This window comes from Enhydra lutris, unplaced genomic scaffold (assembly GCF_002288905.1).
Source record: "Enhydra lutris kenyoni isolate GAN:26980312 unplaced genomic scaffold, ASM228890v2 scaffoldscaffold22, whole genome shotgun sequence".
NCBI classification, from domain to species: Eukaryota; Metazoa; Chordata; class Mammalia; order Carnivora; family Mustelidae; genus Enhydra; species Enhydra lutris.
This window is the reverse complement of record NW_019154106.1, coordinates 4,434,103-4,451,401: the sequence shown is the minus strand read 5'-3', so window position 1 is coordinate 4,451,401 and position 17,299 is coordinate 4,434,103. Positions and strand designations below refer to the sequence as shown.

At 59.6% G+C, this 17,299-nt stretch overlaps 1 protein-coding gene across 1 annotated transcript; it reads left to right on the top strand.

The window, feature by feature from the left end:
- Positions 1 to 10,940: 10,940 nt before the first annotated feature.
- On the top strand, positions 10,941 to 17,001 carry LOC111150134 (galanin and GMAP prepropeptide). The gene is made up of 6 exons (XM_022507511.1): positions 10,941 to 10,985; positions 11,249 to 11,329; positions 12,038 to 12,092; positions 14,924 to 15,010; positions 15,384 to 15,461; positions 16,725 to 17,001. Exons 2-6 carry the CDS (start codon positions 11,249 to 11,251, stop codon positions 16,799 to 16,801), a joined length of 378 nt encoding a protein of 125 aa, XP_022363219.1. The 5' UTR covers positions 10,941 to 10,985; the 3' UTR covers positions 16,802 to 17,001.
- The last annotated feature ends 298 nt before the right edge of the window (positions 17,002 to 17,299 follow it).

The window sequence follows — 17,299 nt, the reverse complement described above, 5'->3', positions numbered from 1 at the left end:
GGCCTCCAGAGCCCCAGCCTCCAGAACCGTGGGACTGTCCCTCTGTGGTAAACGGCTCAGTCTCAGGGCGTGGACAGCAGCCATGGGAAACTCATGCACTGCTTTTTGCAATATTTGGAAATTTTCCATAATACAAAACTTTGAAAAACATATTATTAGCCTCAATAATAAGAGTGCGGTTACTGGTCCATGAGCAGCCAGCCAGCCCGTAGCACAGAACTGAGAGTCTAGAAAAAAGCCCAAGTACACACAGAGAGCTGGTGGATGAGGCAGGTGCATCTCAGATCGTCGTGATAATTTGACCTTCTCAGAAAGAGCGAGGCCACTAGATACAGTAAACTATAAGAAAAGAAAGCACAAAACGTTTTTAAAGGAAAACACGGAAAGCTTCCTTAACATCCCTGGGGCGAGAAAGGACTTTCTAATGGATTCAGAATCCAAAAGTCATGAAAGATTGATAAATTCTACCACATGGAAGAAAAACAACTCTCTGCATGCAAAACAGACAAAAGGAAGCTTCCATCAGCAGAGTCCAAAGACAGCCGGAAAACAGAAAACATTTGTCACTCACAGCATGGGCCTGACTCCCCTTCCTCCTACAGAAAGAATTTCCCGAGGGAGGAAAATACCAGCATTAAAATAAGAGGGAAACAGGCGGGCAAAGGACAGGAACGGAGTGGAAATGGAGCAGAGAGGGAATGGCCCGTACGCGTGCAGAAGACGCCCTTCCTCGCTCACAATGAAGGAACGCACGGGGCTCCCGGCTGGCTCGGTTGGAGCATGAGACTCTCGATCTGGGGTCCCGGGATCGAGCCCCACATTGAAGGCAGAGATTATTTCAAAATGTTTGAAGGGGTGCCTGGGTGGCACAGTCGGTTAAGCGCCCGACTCTTGGTTTCGGCTCAGGTCGTGATCTCAGGGTCGTGGGATCGAGCCCCATGTGGGCTCTGCGCTCAGCGGGAGGCTGCGCGAGATTCTCTTCCTCCCCGTCTGCCCCTCCTCCTGCTCTCTCTCTCCAATAAGTAAATAAATCTTTAAATAAAATAAAATCTTTAAGAAGGAAGGAAGGAAAGAAAGCAAGCAAGAAAGCAAGCGCACCCCACGCATGTCCCGAGTTACGACCTCTCGCCTGGCGCCGGCTTGACCGCACTCCTCCAGGGGAACTGGGCGGGAGCACGAGCAGAATAGTGCAGCCCGGAGGAGGGTATTTTAACAAAATCTATCAAAATGCCAAGGGCGCTCACCGTGGACCCTGCCACTCCACTCCTGAGAACCTTCTACGAATTCCGCAGGGGTGTGTGGCGACCACGGGCCAGGATGCTGGGCAGCCTCACTCGGACCAGAACCGAGACGGATGCCGTCCACTGGGGATGGGCCGGATCCTCCCGACATAGCCAGAGTGAGGGATGGACGAACGGCCCTCCGCTCACTGCGAAACGCCCCAGGTCCTCCGGATGGGGGACAAACGGCAGAGGACAGACCAACGTAGACAGTGTTTCCTTTCGTTTTTGCTCACAAATACACAGTCCTCTTTCCGTGTGTGCGTTCAGACTGTGCGTAGGCCGAGACTAAAAACAGACAAACAAAACTAGAGTGGGGGAAACCCACAAACACCAGCATGTCATTTCCCGCACGTACACTGAAGGAGAGCTGGCTGGGGGCGGGAGAGAGGCTGGGAGGATATTTTTGACCAAGCTGAAAACAGAATGTGGTTCTTACGACCCATCACTGCTAGCCTTAAGGAGCTGAGCCCAGCAAGAAAGTATCCTGTGTGTCTAAAATGTCAGGTTTCCAGAACAAAGGACAACGTAATCCTGGAAAACATCTGACTCAGGCGTGTGGACCAGATGGTTGGGGAGGGATGCAAAGACGGGTACAGGTCAGACGTGGGAGAGCCTCAGGTGCAGGACAGAATGTTTGAACCTGGCTCCTCAGTCAGGAAAGGGTCATCAGGTGCCCCAGAAGGAAAGAGGTGTGGTCGGATCGAAGCTCCCAGTGGCGGCCACAGAGCGGCCGGGACAGGGAAGGGCACACGTGGCAGCGGGCAGTGCACTCGGACCAACGGTAGACACTCGGACCCTTGGCCCACGGAGCAGCAGTCTGTGTCCCTCCCCACTCTTGCATCTGGGCCAATGCTGTGACTTCTCTGACCCCTGGGACGCGGCAGAAGGTCCAGGCCTCTCCTGCCTCTGGGAGCTCAGCTGCCACACTGTCAGGGAGCCCAAGTAGCCACGTGGCAGGGCTCCGGGCTCCAACCGTGGGTGCGCAGCCCCGGGGAAGCCACTAGGTGGTGCTGTTCGCATCAGAAATGAGCTGTTCCCGCCAGATCCTGCCCCGACCTCAAGGCAGCGACCAGATGAGTGTTCTCGACCCCACGCTTTGGAGGCAGTTTGGTACACGGTCATGAATACCTGAAACGGAGGCCGCTGGGAGGCTGGGATGAAGGGCTTGGCTGGACTCCATGGATAGGAGCTTGGTGGGACTTGGCTGGGACCAGTGCGGTGGGCAGCAAAAGCCTGGGGCAGGTTCTACAACTGCTCCCGAGAGTCGTTTCCCCGGGAAGATCACAGCCACCCCCTCCCCGCCCTCGCCCCCAAGCCAGCAGCCCGTGGTCTTCCTGGCAATGCCGCCAGCAGGCTGGGGGGGTCAGCTGTCAGGCAGGGGGACTGCTCTCTGGGCACCAGGCAGGACAGCTGTGCTCCCCGGAAAACGATGGCCCTGGTGACGGTAATTGGCAATGTCCTTCCTTTGGTAAGTCAGCCTGACTCTTGAAATATAATAACAGGGTTTCCGAATTTAATTTTTTCCCCGTGCTCATGATCTGTTCCATTTTCAGGGCATTGCAGAGGAGGAAAGCTCTTCCCACGAAGGACCTGTCAACCTGATTTCCTCTTAATTACCGTTCATGCCTGCTATCCTATCCGATCTATGTCTTCTTTTTTAAAAAATATAGAATTCACAGAGGCCCTTCTGTTTTCCTCAGAGCCAAACTTGACCCCAAACTACTTGTCAGTGGAAATGAGGGAGCTGTCAGTCTTGAACAGCTCGTCTCGGTGACCGAGGGTCTCCGTTCTGAAGGACTAACCCTAGCCGCTGGGGAAGCCTGGTAAAATTTGAATTTCAGACAACAGCAAGTAACTTTTTAGCATAACATGTCCCACATAGTGCATAGGACGGGCTTACACACAAAATATATTCATCGCTCATCTAAAATTCAAGATCAACTGTGGGTTCTGTGTTTGTATCTGTTGGTCACACCTGAGTCAATGAGGGGCCCAAGTACAGAAGCCAGGGGACTCGGTGTGGCGGGAACCAGTAAAGGGGAGGGGAGGAGTGATGGAAGACGCACAGAATCCCGGCCAGCTAATCCAGATTTGCAAGGAGGGAGAGGAAGCAGAGAAATGGTGGGGATCGGGTGGCCAGTGGCCCCCTTTGCCCAGGACTCCCCAGAAGCCCTTCAAGGTCATGCAAAGTGGGACGGTTGTTCACTCTCAGCAGGACCCACGTCCTAGACCAAGGAAGCAGGACTTGCAAAATCATGGAAGTGGGTTTGCCTCCCGTAAATGGCCTCTGTCCACCCTCTTCCCCCATCTGCCCCCACCCTGCAGGACCAGCACGGGGACAAGGCGAGCGAGTAGGTACAAGGTGAGCCGTGGGTACAAAATGGCAGGGACACCACTAACACAACGGTCAAGATATATATTTCTTTTTTTTTTTTTTAAGATTTTATTTATTTACTTGACAGAGATCACAAGTAGACAGAGAGGCAGGCAGAGAGAGGGGGAAGCAGGCGCCCTGCTGAGCAGAGAGCCCGATGCGGGGCTCGATCCCAGGACCCTAGGATCATGACCTGAGCCGAAGGCAGAGGCTTATCCCAGGCGCCCTGGGATACATATTTCCACGCAAACCTTAAACACAAAGTAAGTGTCAAAACACCCACGATGAACAAAATATCAAACATTCAAATAAAGTTCCTCAAAAAACTTCAATAATGAATTACCGTACGACCCACCAGTGTTCACGGCAGCATTGTTGGCAATTGCCAAAAAGGTGGGAACGACCCAGCGTCCATCCACTGACGAGTGGATGAAAATGTGGTCTCGCCACAGGATGAGATAACGCTCGGCCGTGAAAGGTCCGGGACACTGACACCTGCTACCCCGTGGAGGAAACTTACAAACATTCTGTCGGTGAAGGAAGACAGACGGACAAGGCCATGCGTCACGGTGGCACGATACGTGCAGACCAGGCAAACGGCCGATCTCCCCTCTCGGCTCTCAGAAGGAACCGGCCCGCCCAGCACCTCGCCCTCGCCCAGCTTTTCCCAGCAGCGGCAGCAAACGGCTCCCTCTTGTCGGGCTGGCCAGCGTTCTGAAAAAAATTAACATCGCGAAATTTCATTTTGCTTTCTCTTTTAAAAAAAAGAAAGCAAAATGGTTATAGGGACCGGGGGCACCGGGACGGCTGGTGACAGAGTCAGAGCCACCCGGCTCGCGAATGTTGAGATAGGATTTGAACCTGGCTGCCACCAGGTGACTGGAAGTGTCCCCAGCACCCCAGCCTCAAACCACTTTGGCCAGTGAGCCTCCCCAGGGTGGGGGCAGCTGACCCCGCCTGCGGCAGGGACTCTCCCTCGGGGAGGGTGTCATCCATCCCTGAATGACTGGATGAAGGCGGTGAGGGAGGTGACTGTTGCCGATGGCCCCGCTCTCCCAGGGACATACGTCGATAGTGACTCTCAGTGCCCAGTGCCTTTTAAGCGACCAAGTGGACTCCTAGCCACCTAGGAGCTGGCCACCAACTGGATTCTGTCACCCCCTGACCGGCTCAGGGCAGTGGCTGGCTCATGCCCCTGATTTGGGGTTTTCCGGGACGCAAAGCAGCACAGGGCAAGTTCCCACAGGCGGCGGGGGGAGGGGTAGAGCCCACTGAGCCCACGGTCATCCAGCTGAAAGAAGGCCCAGGGAGTCCCTGCCGCCAGGAGTCTGGCGGGGGACCCCGGGTAGGAGGGTGGCGGGTGGCGGCAGCAGGGGTTGGGCGGCCGGGCACCTGGGCTTGTCCCCCTCAGCTGGGGGCTGTGATGCTGTGGGTTTGGGCCGACCCTCAGCCAGCTGGACACTCATTTGCGTCTCTTTATGTAGGTGGATGACAACTTTTTTGAAGTCTCTTAAAGTATTTTGGGTCCCGAGGCTGCTTGTCCGCATAGCTCAGGCCCCCAGGTGGAAATGCCTCCTCGATTCTGGGGCCGTCCCTCCCCTTTGGCCCCCAGCTGCCTGCCGTCTCCCTCGGCATCCCCATCCTGTGAGCCAGATGGGCTCCCACATGGCCCTGGGGGTGCTGCCCGGGGGCCGAAGGACCAGGAAACAGGTGCAGCTGCCTGGGGCTGAGTCACCAGGCTCCAGCCCCCCAAGGGCAGAAAACCAGCTCTTCCCTTCCTCCAGGGCGAGCACCCGAGGGAGTGAGTCACCCCAGGGCCCAGATGGATTCTCAGAGCTGAGCTGAGCCTCTGACCAGCAGCTACGTCCTGGATACCAGAATCTCCCCAGATGGACTGGCCGTGGACGAGCCACGAGGTGGATGAGGCCGGGCGGGTGCCCCCCAAACCTGGAGAGGGGGGACCAGCCAGGGGAGCAAGGGCCCGCGCGTCCAGGGCAGTGGCGGAACCGGCCGCAGGAGGGGAGGTGGAGGACAGAAGATGCTGGGGGGGGGGGTTAGGGGAGAGGAAGTCTCCGCATGGGGAGCCAAGGGTGGCTCCGGCCAAAGAGCCCAGGACTTGAGCAACGTGGGACCATCCAGACCACCCCCCCCACCTCACGTCTCATGGGCGTGTTTGGGCGTGGATGGGGGTGGGGTGTGGCTGGTGTGTGGTTGTGGACTCAGTGGAGGCCTGGTGGTCCCCAAGGCCCCTGCGGGGAGTGTCAGCTGATCCCTCAAAGCTGCAGTCTGCATCCTGCCAGTGGCCCGGGCTTGGCAGTCTCGATGCCAGTGGAGGGGCCCTGTGGGCAGGGGAGTTCCTGGAAGCCATTCCCCCCAGGACCGCCTGCAGCACCCCGAGTGCACACTGTAGTGTCCTCCCCGTGAGCCCGACAGAGTCACCCTGCCGAACCCCAAAGAATTTCATCCCCGATCCAGCTTGCCCTAAGAGCTCCCAGATGTCCCGGCAGCCTCCTCAACACCACTTTGTGTCAGGGCAACCACAGCACGGGAAGGTGACGTGGGAAGTTCTGGACCAATTGTGCTCTTAGTTTGTTTCGAATTTTGCAAACACGTGCCATCATGGAAACACCTGTCTTGGACACGCTCAAGGCAGAGCCTGCTAATCACTAACCCCTGCCCTCTTCCCTGTGGCCACAGAACCCCACTTTCTGTCGGGCACCAGCATCCCCCACGCCCATAGACCACGTCACACCCTCCGTCACAGCTGGGCGCCGCCAGCCAGCAGGATGTTCAGGGATGTGGCAAGGTTGTGGTGGTGTCTGTAGGTGGTGACCCTGTGTCCTTTTGTCATCTTGTCTTCCAAGCCCGTCCTTTTCAGGAGTCCCTCTTGCCAGTGTTTGCTTCCTACAGCACTGGAGGGGGCACAGCTCTTCGTTGGTTTGCATTCATTAATTCATTCATCAAACATCTGTTGACTGCTTCATGTAAGACACTGAATTAGTGAGGAGTCATTCCAGCTGCCTATAAGAGAAAACCCCCAAATAACGTTGGCTTAAATAGGAGAGAAGTTCATTTCTCCTTGTTGTGCAGTGGGCATGAAGGATGGTGCCCCGGGGACCCGTGCTCCTCCAGCCTCGCTGCTGTCCAAGGTCATCACCTCATGGCACAGAACTGCTGCTTGACTTTAGCCCTTGCGTCCACATTCCAGGCAACGGAAGGACCAAGGGAAAAGGACCTGAATGTGGGCTGACCCCGGGGCGCCCTCCACCTGGAATGGGCTGGGCCCTCCCCAGACAATCCTGCCAGCCTGTCAGGTCAGGTTCCCTGAGCCCACAGACCTCTTCCCTCTCACGATAATGAGGTGGTTGCATATAGGGCCGTTTTGCGTGTGGGTCTCCACTGGACTGTGATCTCCAGGAGGGCAGGCCGGGCCCCCGGGTAGGCAGCTTCCCTTCCTGGGGGTGCAAGAGGAGCTCCTGTGCGGGCCACGGCCGCGGTTTTTCTGGACCCTTGCTCTTTTTGCTTGTCAGACTTGGGCCGGTTTTTGGTGGTGGTGGTGAGCAGGGTTTCCAGGGGAAGATGGGCCAGCTCACAAGGCGGGGGTAAAATTATGCTTTCGGCTGGATTTCCATTACCCTAATGGTGATCCATTCTGTCTGCCACACACCGGGCCGTCGTCAAGATGACAGGTTGGCAATGACTCCCACTGGGTCACTGCTGAGCACACGGAGCCCATTACATCGCTCGTTGCGGGTTCCAGCACAGCCTGCGCCGGCGAGCAGGCACCTGTCCCCCCAGGGGTGCTGCGTCTCCGTCTGAACGCAGCCGCCGGCCTCAGGAAGTCACAGCATCTTCACGCCATGGCCCTGCTCCGCCCGCAGCCTCCCTGGGCGCACCGAGGTCTCCTGGGCCAGGGTCACCGGCCCCCTGCCAAGATGGGGGCAGAATCCCCTCCCCCAGGAGGGGTGAGGGAGGAGCAGCGACAGAGGGGTGTCCTCTCAAGGGCCCTCTGGTGAAAGTCCTGACCGGCTTCGAGGAAGCTCATTTGTTCTGAGCTCACGTCTCCAAATGAGCCGTTGGTGAAGCCTGCTTACGTTCCCTGATGAGTTTTCCAAGAGATCCGGGAAAAGTGGCCAAAGGACAGATTTTTTTTTTTTTTTTTGAATGTTCATGTTCTCAATCAATGATAGGGTCGGCACCCCCTTGGGTGGGGGCCCGGCATCCCCGCTGCATCCCCGGGCTGCCCTGTGCCCCTGCAGCCCCAGGCTTCCGCCTCCAGGAAGGCCCGGGGGCTGTTACGTGGATATACAGTCTGACGGTCCCCCGGGCACACGGCTTCACAAGGGTGACACGGGTGTCGCACGTGCCTGCAGGGCCGCCTTCTCCCCACTTTGCGACCTGAGTGCTGGCTCTCTGGCTGGGGTGTTTTGGTCCCCAATTCGCCTGTGGCCACATTTCCTTTAGGGTCTGGGCAGACGTACGAGTCGCATGCCGGGGAGTTGCGAGAACGATGACTTAGAGGCAAAATGTCTTATTAATAAAGGCCTTCTTGTCAGAAAAACTACTGTAAAGTTTCTTTTAAAGTAAAAGCAGTGGGGTGCCTGGGTGGCTCAGTGGGTTAATCGTCTGCCTTTAGCTCAGGTCAGGACCCCAGGGTCCTGGGATCGAGTCCCCCGTCAGGCTTCCGGCTCAGCGGGAGCCTGCTCCTTCCTCTCCCTCTGCCTGCTGCTCCCCCTGCTTGTCCTCTCTCTCTCTTTCTCTCTCTCACTCTTTCTCTGTCAAATAGATAAATAAAATCTTTTTAAAAATTAAGTTAAAAAGGGACAAAAAGAGCACACCAACCCAAAGGAAAGCAGTGGGAAGCTGAACCAAACAGGCCTCACCTGCCAGCCCATGGGGGGATGGGCTTGGGGTCTGTTCTTTAATTAGTGCCCAGGACTTTGGTTTATAATTTCTGCTTCTTCAGACAGACAAAGCAGGTTGAGAACAGAAGGGCCCTCGAGCTCTCGTCACCAAAGGAAGATGCGGGAACGCGGGAATCAGCCAAGATGTACCATGTGCCGGGACGCGCTCCTCCGAAGCAGAGGGAGCGTTCCAGAAGGAAAGGAGTCTCTCCAGCAGTCGTCCGAAGGTGGTGGTACTTCTCAGGTACCCAGGGACACCCGTGGCCTGGCACATGCCCACTCCCCAAAGCCCTCAACTTCCGAGCGCACAGGGCGCACGAGGGTGTCAGACGACCACTGACCCAAGCGGCCAGGGCGACAGCCGGCACCCCTCGCCCCTCCCCGGGTCAGGCCTCCTGCCCCTTAATCTCCTCTCACCCCGGTCTGCTGAAATAGGAGAGACAGGAAGTCGAGTGTGCCCCTGAGACCCCCTAGGATCCCCATCACAGCCAGGAGTCTGTCAGGAGACCCCTCACCAAGTCAGGTCTCCGAGACAGCACCCCTCCTTGCCCTCCGGTCAACCAGGGCGGGCACTGAACACCCCAGGTTAGGGCCCTGTTCCTCCTTCCCAGCCAGCTGGCCTTGACTCCAGTCCTCCAACGCCCCTGCGTCCTTCCCCGTCCAGGCAGAGACAAATGGCCCTCCTGCTGTGTGTAGGAAGGTTCTAAGACTAAAAGTAGGACACCTCCCGGGTGGGATCATCACGCCATCTGTCCTGTGTGTTGTTCACTCCGGGGTCCCCAGTGACGTCAACCAACCTAATGTCCAGCTTGGTGGGTGGGGAGAGGGTTGAGGCTTCCTGGTAAGTAACTGGGGCCTCCAGGCACCTACAGGCAGGGGGCCCCCTGGGTCGGCCACTGCCAAGGATTTCAGTGGCCAGTGATGTCCTGCCGGGTGGCGGGAGGAGCTCCGGCTGGGTTTCAGCAGATGGTGTCATCCTTCCTTGGGAGCCTGGAGGTTCCTCTCTCGTGTGTACGTCCCTTGATGTCTGTGAGCAGGGGAAAGGACAGTCTGGGCCTGGCCCAAGCTAAGGAAAGATTCACAGACTATGCCTAGAAGGTCCTGGCTCCTGCGTGCTTTCTGTGCCCCCTGCCACAGCACAGTCTCCTCCGGCTGCTCTGCCGCCTGCCCGCCCCTCGGAGCTGGGGCTTGTCTCCCTCTGGGTTCTCCAGAGCCCCCCCCCCCCCCCACCAAGGGCTCCACCACTACCAGACCCCGCTCAAAACAGCTCTGTGGCCAGGACCAGGGAGACACGGGGAACATCGCCAGGGACTCTTTCTGAGATGGCAGTACCTGTGGGATGTCGGGGAGGGGGACACCCACCATTCCCAGGCCGGAAGTCAGTCAGCCCCCCCGGAGACAGCCCGACGGCCCGGCTGGTTTGCCCCTTCTTGGCAAAACAGAGCAGGCCACTGGGCCCTGGAGGCGGGGAGGCGAGGCCTCCTGCCTTCCTGCCATGAACGGCTTCCGAGGCTGAACCCACGCTCCAGCCAGGGTGCACCTGTGAGGGCAGGGGGACCCTGCTCCATACCCCACCCCGCCCCTGCTCCAGGACCACCCCAGGGGGCCATTTTGGACTGTGGGCTCATGCTCCAGGGAGGTGTGGCAGGGGAGGACCCTGCTCTCAGCTTTTGCAGCAAGAGAATGCAGTGTGGGTGGGGGCCTCTCCCCAGCTAGGACCTGGATTGGGGGTGACGCGCGTGGGGTTCACTGACTTAGTAATGACTTGGGTCATTGAGACCCCCCCACACACACAGCTTTTGGCATTTCCCTGTGTGGGCTGATGGGGGCTCCCTATTCGGTGTATGGGTGATGGAGGCCATCAGCGGGGTGATGGGGGAGCGGGGGCCCTACCTGCAGGGGTGATGAGAATTCTCTACAGGGGTGACGAGCACTCTGCAGCGGTGATGGGGGTTCTGAGGGGTGACAGCCGCTCTCTGTGGGGTGGGGGGGGCTATCTGCAGGGCTGATGAGACCTCTCTGCAGGGGTGCCGGGGGGCTCCCCTGCGGGGTTTGGGGTCTCTCCGCCGCCCCCGCACCTCCACGGGTGCTCACGACCACCGCGCAGCCGCCCCCGCCGGAGCAGCGCTACGGTCCCTCCCGCCGGCCTCGGGGCTCTGCTCGGCGGGGGGGCGGGGGGCGGGCACTGAGCCCGGGGACGGTGACGGGCGCGCGCTCCCCGCCGATCCGCATAAATAGCGGCGGCAGCTCCGGGCCGCGGACACGTCGAGGGAGCCCCGCCGCCTCGCTTCCTCCCCGTGGTCCTGCGGCCGCGTCATGCGGTGAGCGCCCCGGCCCGGCCAGACCCGACGGACCCGACCGGACGCCCGGACCCGCCGCCACCTCGGGACCCCCGTCGCCCCGCGACCCCCGCCGCAGCTCAAGGTACGGCGCGCCCCGGGGTCCCCGGCGGGCGGCGGACCCCTTCCTCCCGCCGCTCCGCGCCTCGCCCGCCCCTGGACGTTCCCGGGGGTCCCTCATCCCCGTCCCGGCTCGGTTGCGGGGGGCGTCGCACGGCGCTCGGTCGGCGTCGCCCCGGCCCCTGCCGCCGCTCCAGCCCCGGGCAGCGCCGGCGTCCGAGCCCCCGCCCGAGCGCGCCCCGGGGACGATGCCGCCGCCCCACGGCCGCTCCGCGCCTTCCCCCGCAGATGTCCGGCGGCGGCGCCCTCCTGCTCGCCGGGCTGCTCCTCGCCGCGGCCCTTTCGGCCTCCCCCGGGCTCGGGTCACCGGTGAGTGCGCGGCGCGTGTCCCCGCTAAGGGGGAGTCGCACAGACGCGGACGGGCGGAGGCGGGGGGGGGGGCGCGAACGCCGGTGCGCGGCGCGGGGGTCGCGGGGGTCGCGGGGGGCCGGGGTCCTGCAGCCCCGGGCGGGGTTCGCGCTGAGACGCTCCGGGATCCTCCTGGCCTGGCCCCTCTGCCAGCGCATGACCAGCTCCGGATCTAAACCAGGAAAACCAGACGCGTTACCGGCAAGTCCCGTTTCATTCCATCCGCCGCGGGTCAGTGACCCCGGGAGGGAGCCGCGGTACCCGCCGGTGCCCTCAACGCCAGCGTCCTCACCAGGGCTCAGAAGCAAGTGGGCGCCCCACGTGTTTGGGGGTTGAGCTCTAGAGAGAATTCTTTGGGAAAGCAAGCAGTCCTGTTTTCCTGTGGAATACAACTTATTTGGGGGCAAAGCTGAAATTCAAGTGGGCCCCGGGCGTGCAAAAGCCCATGTCATGCCTGGAAAGCCTGGTGAGCCTCCTGTCCCGTCCATCTTGCTCTCAGGGTTTACGTCACTTGGCCCAGTATGTGACAAGAGTATTAAAACTCTGTGATGTAAATTCTGTGAGGATCTGAGCTGGGCAGCAGCTTCCCAGACCCCCGGGGTGGGCTGTGCAGAGGCGGTCTTCCAAGCTTCATGGAGCCCCGGGAATGACCCTTTCCTCCCTTTTAAGGTGAAGGAGAAGAGAGGCTGGACCCTGAACAGTGCCGGCTACCTTCTCGGTCCACGTGAGTGACACACGGGCCCTCAGAGCCGACCCTGCTCATCGCGCTGAGCGTTTGTGCGAATCCCGCTCTTACGACGTCTGTGCCGCCAGTCCCCACGCGGACACACTGATAGTCCGGGTTTAGTCAGGTCAAGGGAGATGGGGGGGGGCGCCATGAGACTCAGGCAGGATGGATTTCCATGTAGGTTGGGGATCAGTGGATTCAAATCCTTGCCACATCTGTCCGTGGCGCCCTTTCCCGTGCCCGGCCCCCAGCCTCCTCCGAGCCCTTACTCCTCACTCGAGCCCTTACTCCTCACTCGCAGCAAATGGGCAAATTCCTGGGTCCTCTACCCCACCCCCCCGCCATCTGTTCCTCCTAGCCTTGCTCCTTCTTGCTCAGGGATCTGTGTGGCAGAGAGCAGGACCCAAATGCCTAGGGTAGGGGGAGAGCGGCGAGAGGGAAAGGTCTGTGGGACGTGGATCTGTGGGGTCAGGTGACGAACATGGGACAGTCCCACTGGGCATGACTGAGTCTGGGTCCGGGGCTAGGGGCAGGGCCTTGCATCTGACCCCACGGAGCGTCAGGAGGAGCCCACACCCCTCACCAGATGACCCAAGTTCTGGGATGTTTCCAGAAGGAACCTGTGTCCACCGTCAGCCTCATTAGCACTTTCTCTGCTTCAGAAGTTCAGATCTGGTCGGTGCGGAATGGGAGGACACTGTTGTTGACTTGTCATAGTCCATCGGGGTCCCAGACCACCCTGGGCCTTACCTCTGTGCCATGAATCTACCAGCTGGGAAGTGCAGCCGGGATGGGGGGGTGCGTGCGTGTGTGAGTGTGCCGGCGTGCAGAACCGGAGTGTGGGGTTTCACCGCTGCCGTCAGTTCCCAGACCTTGCCAGCCTGTGGGTGGACTGGGACTCGGCACCCTGTCCTTGTTTTGACACTGTCTGGACACAGTGTGACTTTAGGGCTTTCACGATGCGGAGAACCCCGTGGGCCGAGCGATCCCCAGGGTGGTGGCGGCGTGGAGACCAGCTGCAGTTCTTAGTAAGGGCAGGAGGCAGCAGGGAATAGGGAGACAGTGTGCAGACAGGTTACGCCTCCAGGTGGCCCAGGCCCTGAAGGGGACAGGTCTGGGGCCCCGTGGGCCGTGTGTGGATGCCCCCGCTCCATGCTCCTTGCCGGCACTCTGCTTCCTGCTCGTGCTGGCTCTGTCCTGGCACCTGCAGATTTTAATTATCCTAAAGGAGGGCACTGGGGGAGAAGGGGGACCTTTTACTTTCCCTTCCAATCACTTTCACACTCGTAGCTTTCAAACTTGCAGGCATGGTTGGTTTGGGGACAGTCATCCACCCTAAAACGAAACAAAACAGACCCTCCCCTATATATTTACCGCCTTCTGCACCAGGAAAGGAGGTAAACGCGTAGGGCATATTCCATTTCCACCAGCAGGGCGTCTGGGTGCTCTGGTCTCAGGTCAAAGGCAAGGCGGGTCCCCCACACATAGTGCTGTCACTATGAGTGGAGTGTCCTCGCCTGCAGGAGGGACAGATGGGCTCCAAAGGCACATATTTTCCCGAAGCCTTGGAACCCTGAGCTCCGTCCCTCGGATGGCGTCCTCGTCTCTGCTTCTGACCCCAAAGAAAGAAGGAACCTTTAGCAGAGACACTTCTGTGACTTGGGAATACAGAAGACACAGTCCTCAGGAAGACAGGAATCCTGAGTTAGAAAACAAGCTCTTGTTTACTCTCAGCTGTCCGTCTGTCAGGCTGGATCAGCAGAGGCTATACGTGTAGACGAGGTCGTGGGCGCGCTTTGTGAGGTGCCGGGGTCTGTCGGTGTGGGACGCGGTCCGACGGCGGCTGCGGGAGTGTGACCGCACTTGAGCCATGGCAAGGACCGCGGTTCTCCCCGAGGGCCATGCGTCCCCCTGAACTCCGGCCCTGGGGAGAGGGAGTCAGTGTTCTTTGGCTTAGCCTTGCAGATGCCAGTCCCCCAGGCGAGCGGCCGCAAGCCCCGAGCCACCCTGACCCCGTCCTGTGGCCTCATCTGCTTCATCCCCAAAACACCCCAAATTGGCCGCTTCTCTCCCTGCCGGGCCACTGGGTTAGGGCCTCGGGCTGGGTTTCTCGAGGGACCGCTGGGCTAGCAGTCATGATGCCCTCCTTTCGCACCAGCGGACACACGCACGAGCACACGCATGCGCAGGTAGGTGCACACGCACTTATCCCCCTGCTTGTCTCCCTTCCTGTCCCCCTCTGTCCCGCTGTCTTGGTCTCTCTGGCTGGCTCCAGGCCACCTCCCACACGGCTGCCAGAGGGGTCTTGGAAGAGTAAGTCTGATTAGTCTGAACTTCATTCCTCAGTGGCCGTGTTTGCGGGGACACAGGACCCCACCCCCTCTGGTCTCCGTGAGAGGCCCCGCTCAGACGCCAGCACCACTGGGACCTCCATGACACTCCCCGCGCTGCACCCGCCCACACTCCCCGGGGCCTGGGCAGCTCTGCTGAGCGCCGTCCTCCCTCTCGCTCGCTGTGCTCCCTCTCGCTCGCCTCCTTCCTCTGGCAGAGGCCCAGCAGCTGTGGGGGATCCACGCCTCTGGCCCTGACACGAGTTCGTGGTTCCACAGAGAATGATCTTTCTGCTTCTCTGGTTTCCCTGTGGTGAAATTCTTATTCTTATTCTTATTATATTAATAATATAATAATGATTATTATTCTCACAGTCCAGTCGTGCGTGTGCTCTGATTATCACCAGCCGGGGCGTCTCTCTTTGGGAGAGGGGAGGGTGTACCGGGAGTGAGGAGCAGGACAGTCAGGTGCTTTCCTCTCGTTCCATTTGCAAACAGATGCCATCGACAACCACAGATCGCTTCACGAGAAGCCCGGCCTCGCCGGCAAGCGGGAACTCCCTCCTGAAGACAAGACAAGGCCAGGTGAGCGCACCTGGGTCACCTCACTGCCTGTCACCTCCAGGGCACACACGGTGGTAGGGTATCAGGCTCCTGCACACCTCCCGCATCCCGGCCTGAGCCCGGCCCAGCCACGTCTGCCATCTGCTGGAAGAACAAGCCCAAGGCCCAGCGTCGGGGCCCAGGGCGGCCACAGAGGCAGAGTCACTAGGCTCAAGGCCTCAGAAGAGTCTGGTCTTGACCAGACATCCCCCCACACACCCTGCTGTGCTAAGCAGGGCCCTGGGGAGGGGTCCTGGCCAGTCCCCTGGCTTCCGGATGCCCAGGCCACCGCCGATGAGGCTGAGGGACCCAGAGCGCGGTGTGGCAGGCGACAGACGCCGATTCTGTTTCCTAGGAGGCTTTGCCGGGTCGCCGGCCGAGAACGCTGCCATGCGCACGATAATAGAGTTTCTGACTTTCTTGCATCTCAAAGGTACGTGAAATGTTACCAATTTTAAATCCCACTTCTTAGAACCCTGCCCACATAAAAAGCCTGTCAGAGAAGGCTTCCGTAGAATTCTCTGGATTCTCCCGGGAAGTAACCAGCCCTCCACTCCCATTCCCCAAGTCGCCACTGCTGGGTGGGAGAGAGGCCGAGGGGCGGGGGTTGCGGCGGGCCCCAGCACTGGCCCTGGAAGGGGTCCTCAGAGCCGCAGGGGAACCGGGAAGAGAGAGGGCCTCCATCCCTCTCCCTCCGCTGGAGCCATTCCTCCCGGCAGGGTAACAAGTGCTGGACGTTTTCGGGCCACAGTTCCCGGTAGGCCATTGTACCCCGTGACTCGAAGGCATGGTCCGCTGACCCGCATTACAGGCGGGTTGCTGGAGCCTTCCTGGAGAGCGGGCTGCACGCCTGTCCCAACAGCCTCTATCCTAGACCTGGTGTCTTCCGTGGACACGTAGACGGCGAGGCCTCCCGTGGCCCTTTTCCACCCCACACCTCTGCCCGGTGCTTGTCATCTGGGCAACGGAGAGAAGTCGGGACGGAGGCCGCAGTGCCCTGGGAACGGAGCATGGGGAGACGGGGACAGGGAACAGCGGGGGAGGGGCGCTGGGATTCTCCAGGAGAGACATCTGTTCGACAAGTTTTGCACTTTACAATTTTTGTGTGAGTTTGGCAGAGCCGAGACGAATTCCTGGGTTCGGTTTTGATCCCTGCGCTTTGCTGGCTGGACAGGCCGCCTTGGTGAAAGGAGCTGAGGGTGGCTGGGAGGCAGGAGGCCGGAGGCCTGTGGCTTCTTCCCTGGAGCCATCCGTGGGGACGGAGACTGTGCAGGACGGAGAGATCTCAAAACCCACACGCAGGTTCACTGGGTCGGAGCCCTGCCGAGCCTGTGGCGAGCTCTCTGCCGCGGAAATCTGCTGCGGACGTTTCCCGCGAGGGCCAGATCGACTCTCCCGGTCTTGCTCTTTGGTTTGCTCTGTTTTCAACTTTGTAATATGGAACTTCTTTCACTCGGAGATTCCGATTTCTATTTCTCAAGCAGGAATTATACTTCCGGTAGTTTCAAACGCGTCGTAAGTGGGAGACTTGAGTCATCAGGACTGAGACACAGGAAGGGTTGCTCTCGATTTTGGGGCTGATCCTCGGGGAGACCCTCAGGGGTGCGAGCTCGGGGGCTCCAGCATGTGTGCCAGGGGCTGTCACCGTCCCTGGTGCAGATGTCAGGGCTCTGCTAATTGCATTCCTCTGCTGCAGAGGCCGGAGCCCTGGAGTACCTGCCCGACCTGCCCGACCTGCCGCCCGCGGTCTCTGCAGAGGACGAGCAGCCCTGAGGACGCTCTCGGCCGGGCTCCTCTGTGCCCCGGCGCCTATGGTCAAACTTGGACCCGATGGAAAATCTTGTGCCAACTTACGTAGAGTGACCCGTCTTGTCCCCTCTGCTCTGATGCTGTGTCGTTAGGGTTTTGTTGTCAAGACTTTCTCCCCCTTTCGGTCATTCTTTTGAGCAGCAGAATAAAAAAATAGCAGTGGCTTTCAGTTGTCCTTTCCTTCCATGTGTCTGTCTGTCCCCACTGACCCCAGTGCGAGTCAGCAGATGCGGCTTGATTATAATCACGTGCAGCAGACGGAAGTCTTCAACCCGCATCCCATCCTGCAGAGCAGGTCCCAGACGCCATCTGCGGGCGTAACTCAGTCCTCAGTGAGTCAGACGCAGCCACGGGCCCGTTTCCTCTCTGGATCTTTGGGTGTGATCTCTGTTTTGCTTGTGTTGGTGACTGACTCCCCCCGTCGTGGCGGCGTTTGACCGGCAGTTTCTTTAAAAATGAAAC

Coding starts and splice junctions, on each gene's coding strand:
- LOC111150134 (XM_022507511.1), top strand. CDS start 11,249: ATGTCCGGCGGCGGCGCCCTCCTGCTCGCCGGGCTGCTCCTCGCCGCG. Junction 11,330..12,037: donor CCCCCGGGCTCGGGTCACCG/GTGAGTGCGCGG, acceptor CTCCCTTTTAAG/GTGAAGGAGAAGAGAGGCTG. Junction 15,462..16,724: donor GACTTTCTTGCATCTCAAAG/GTACGTGAAATG, acceptor CCTCTGCTGCAG/AGGCCGGAGCCCTGGAGTAC.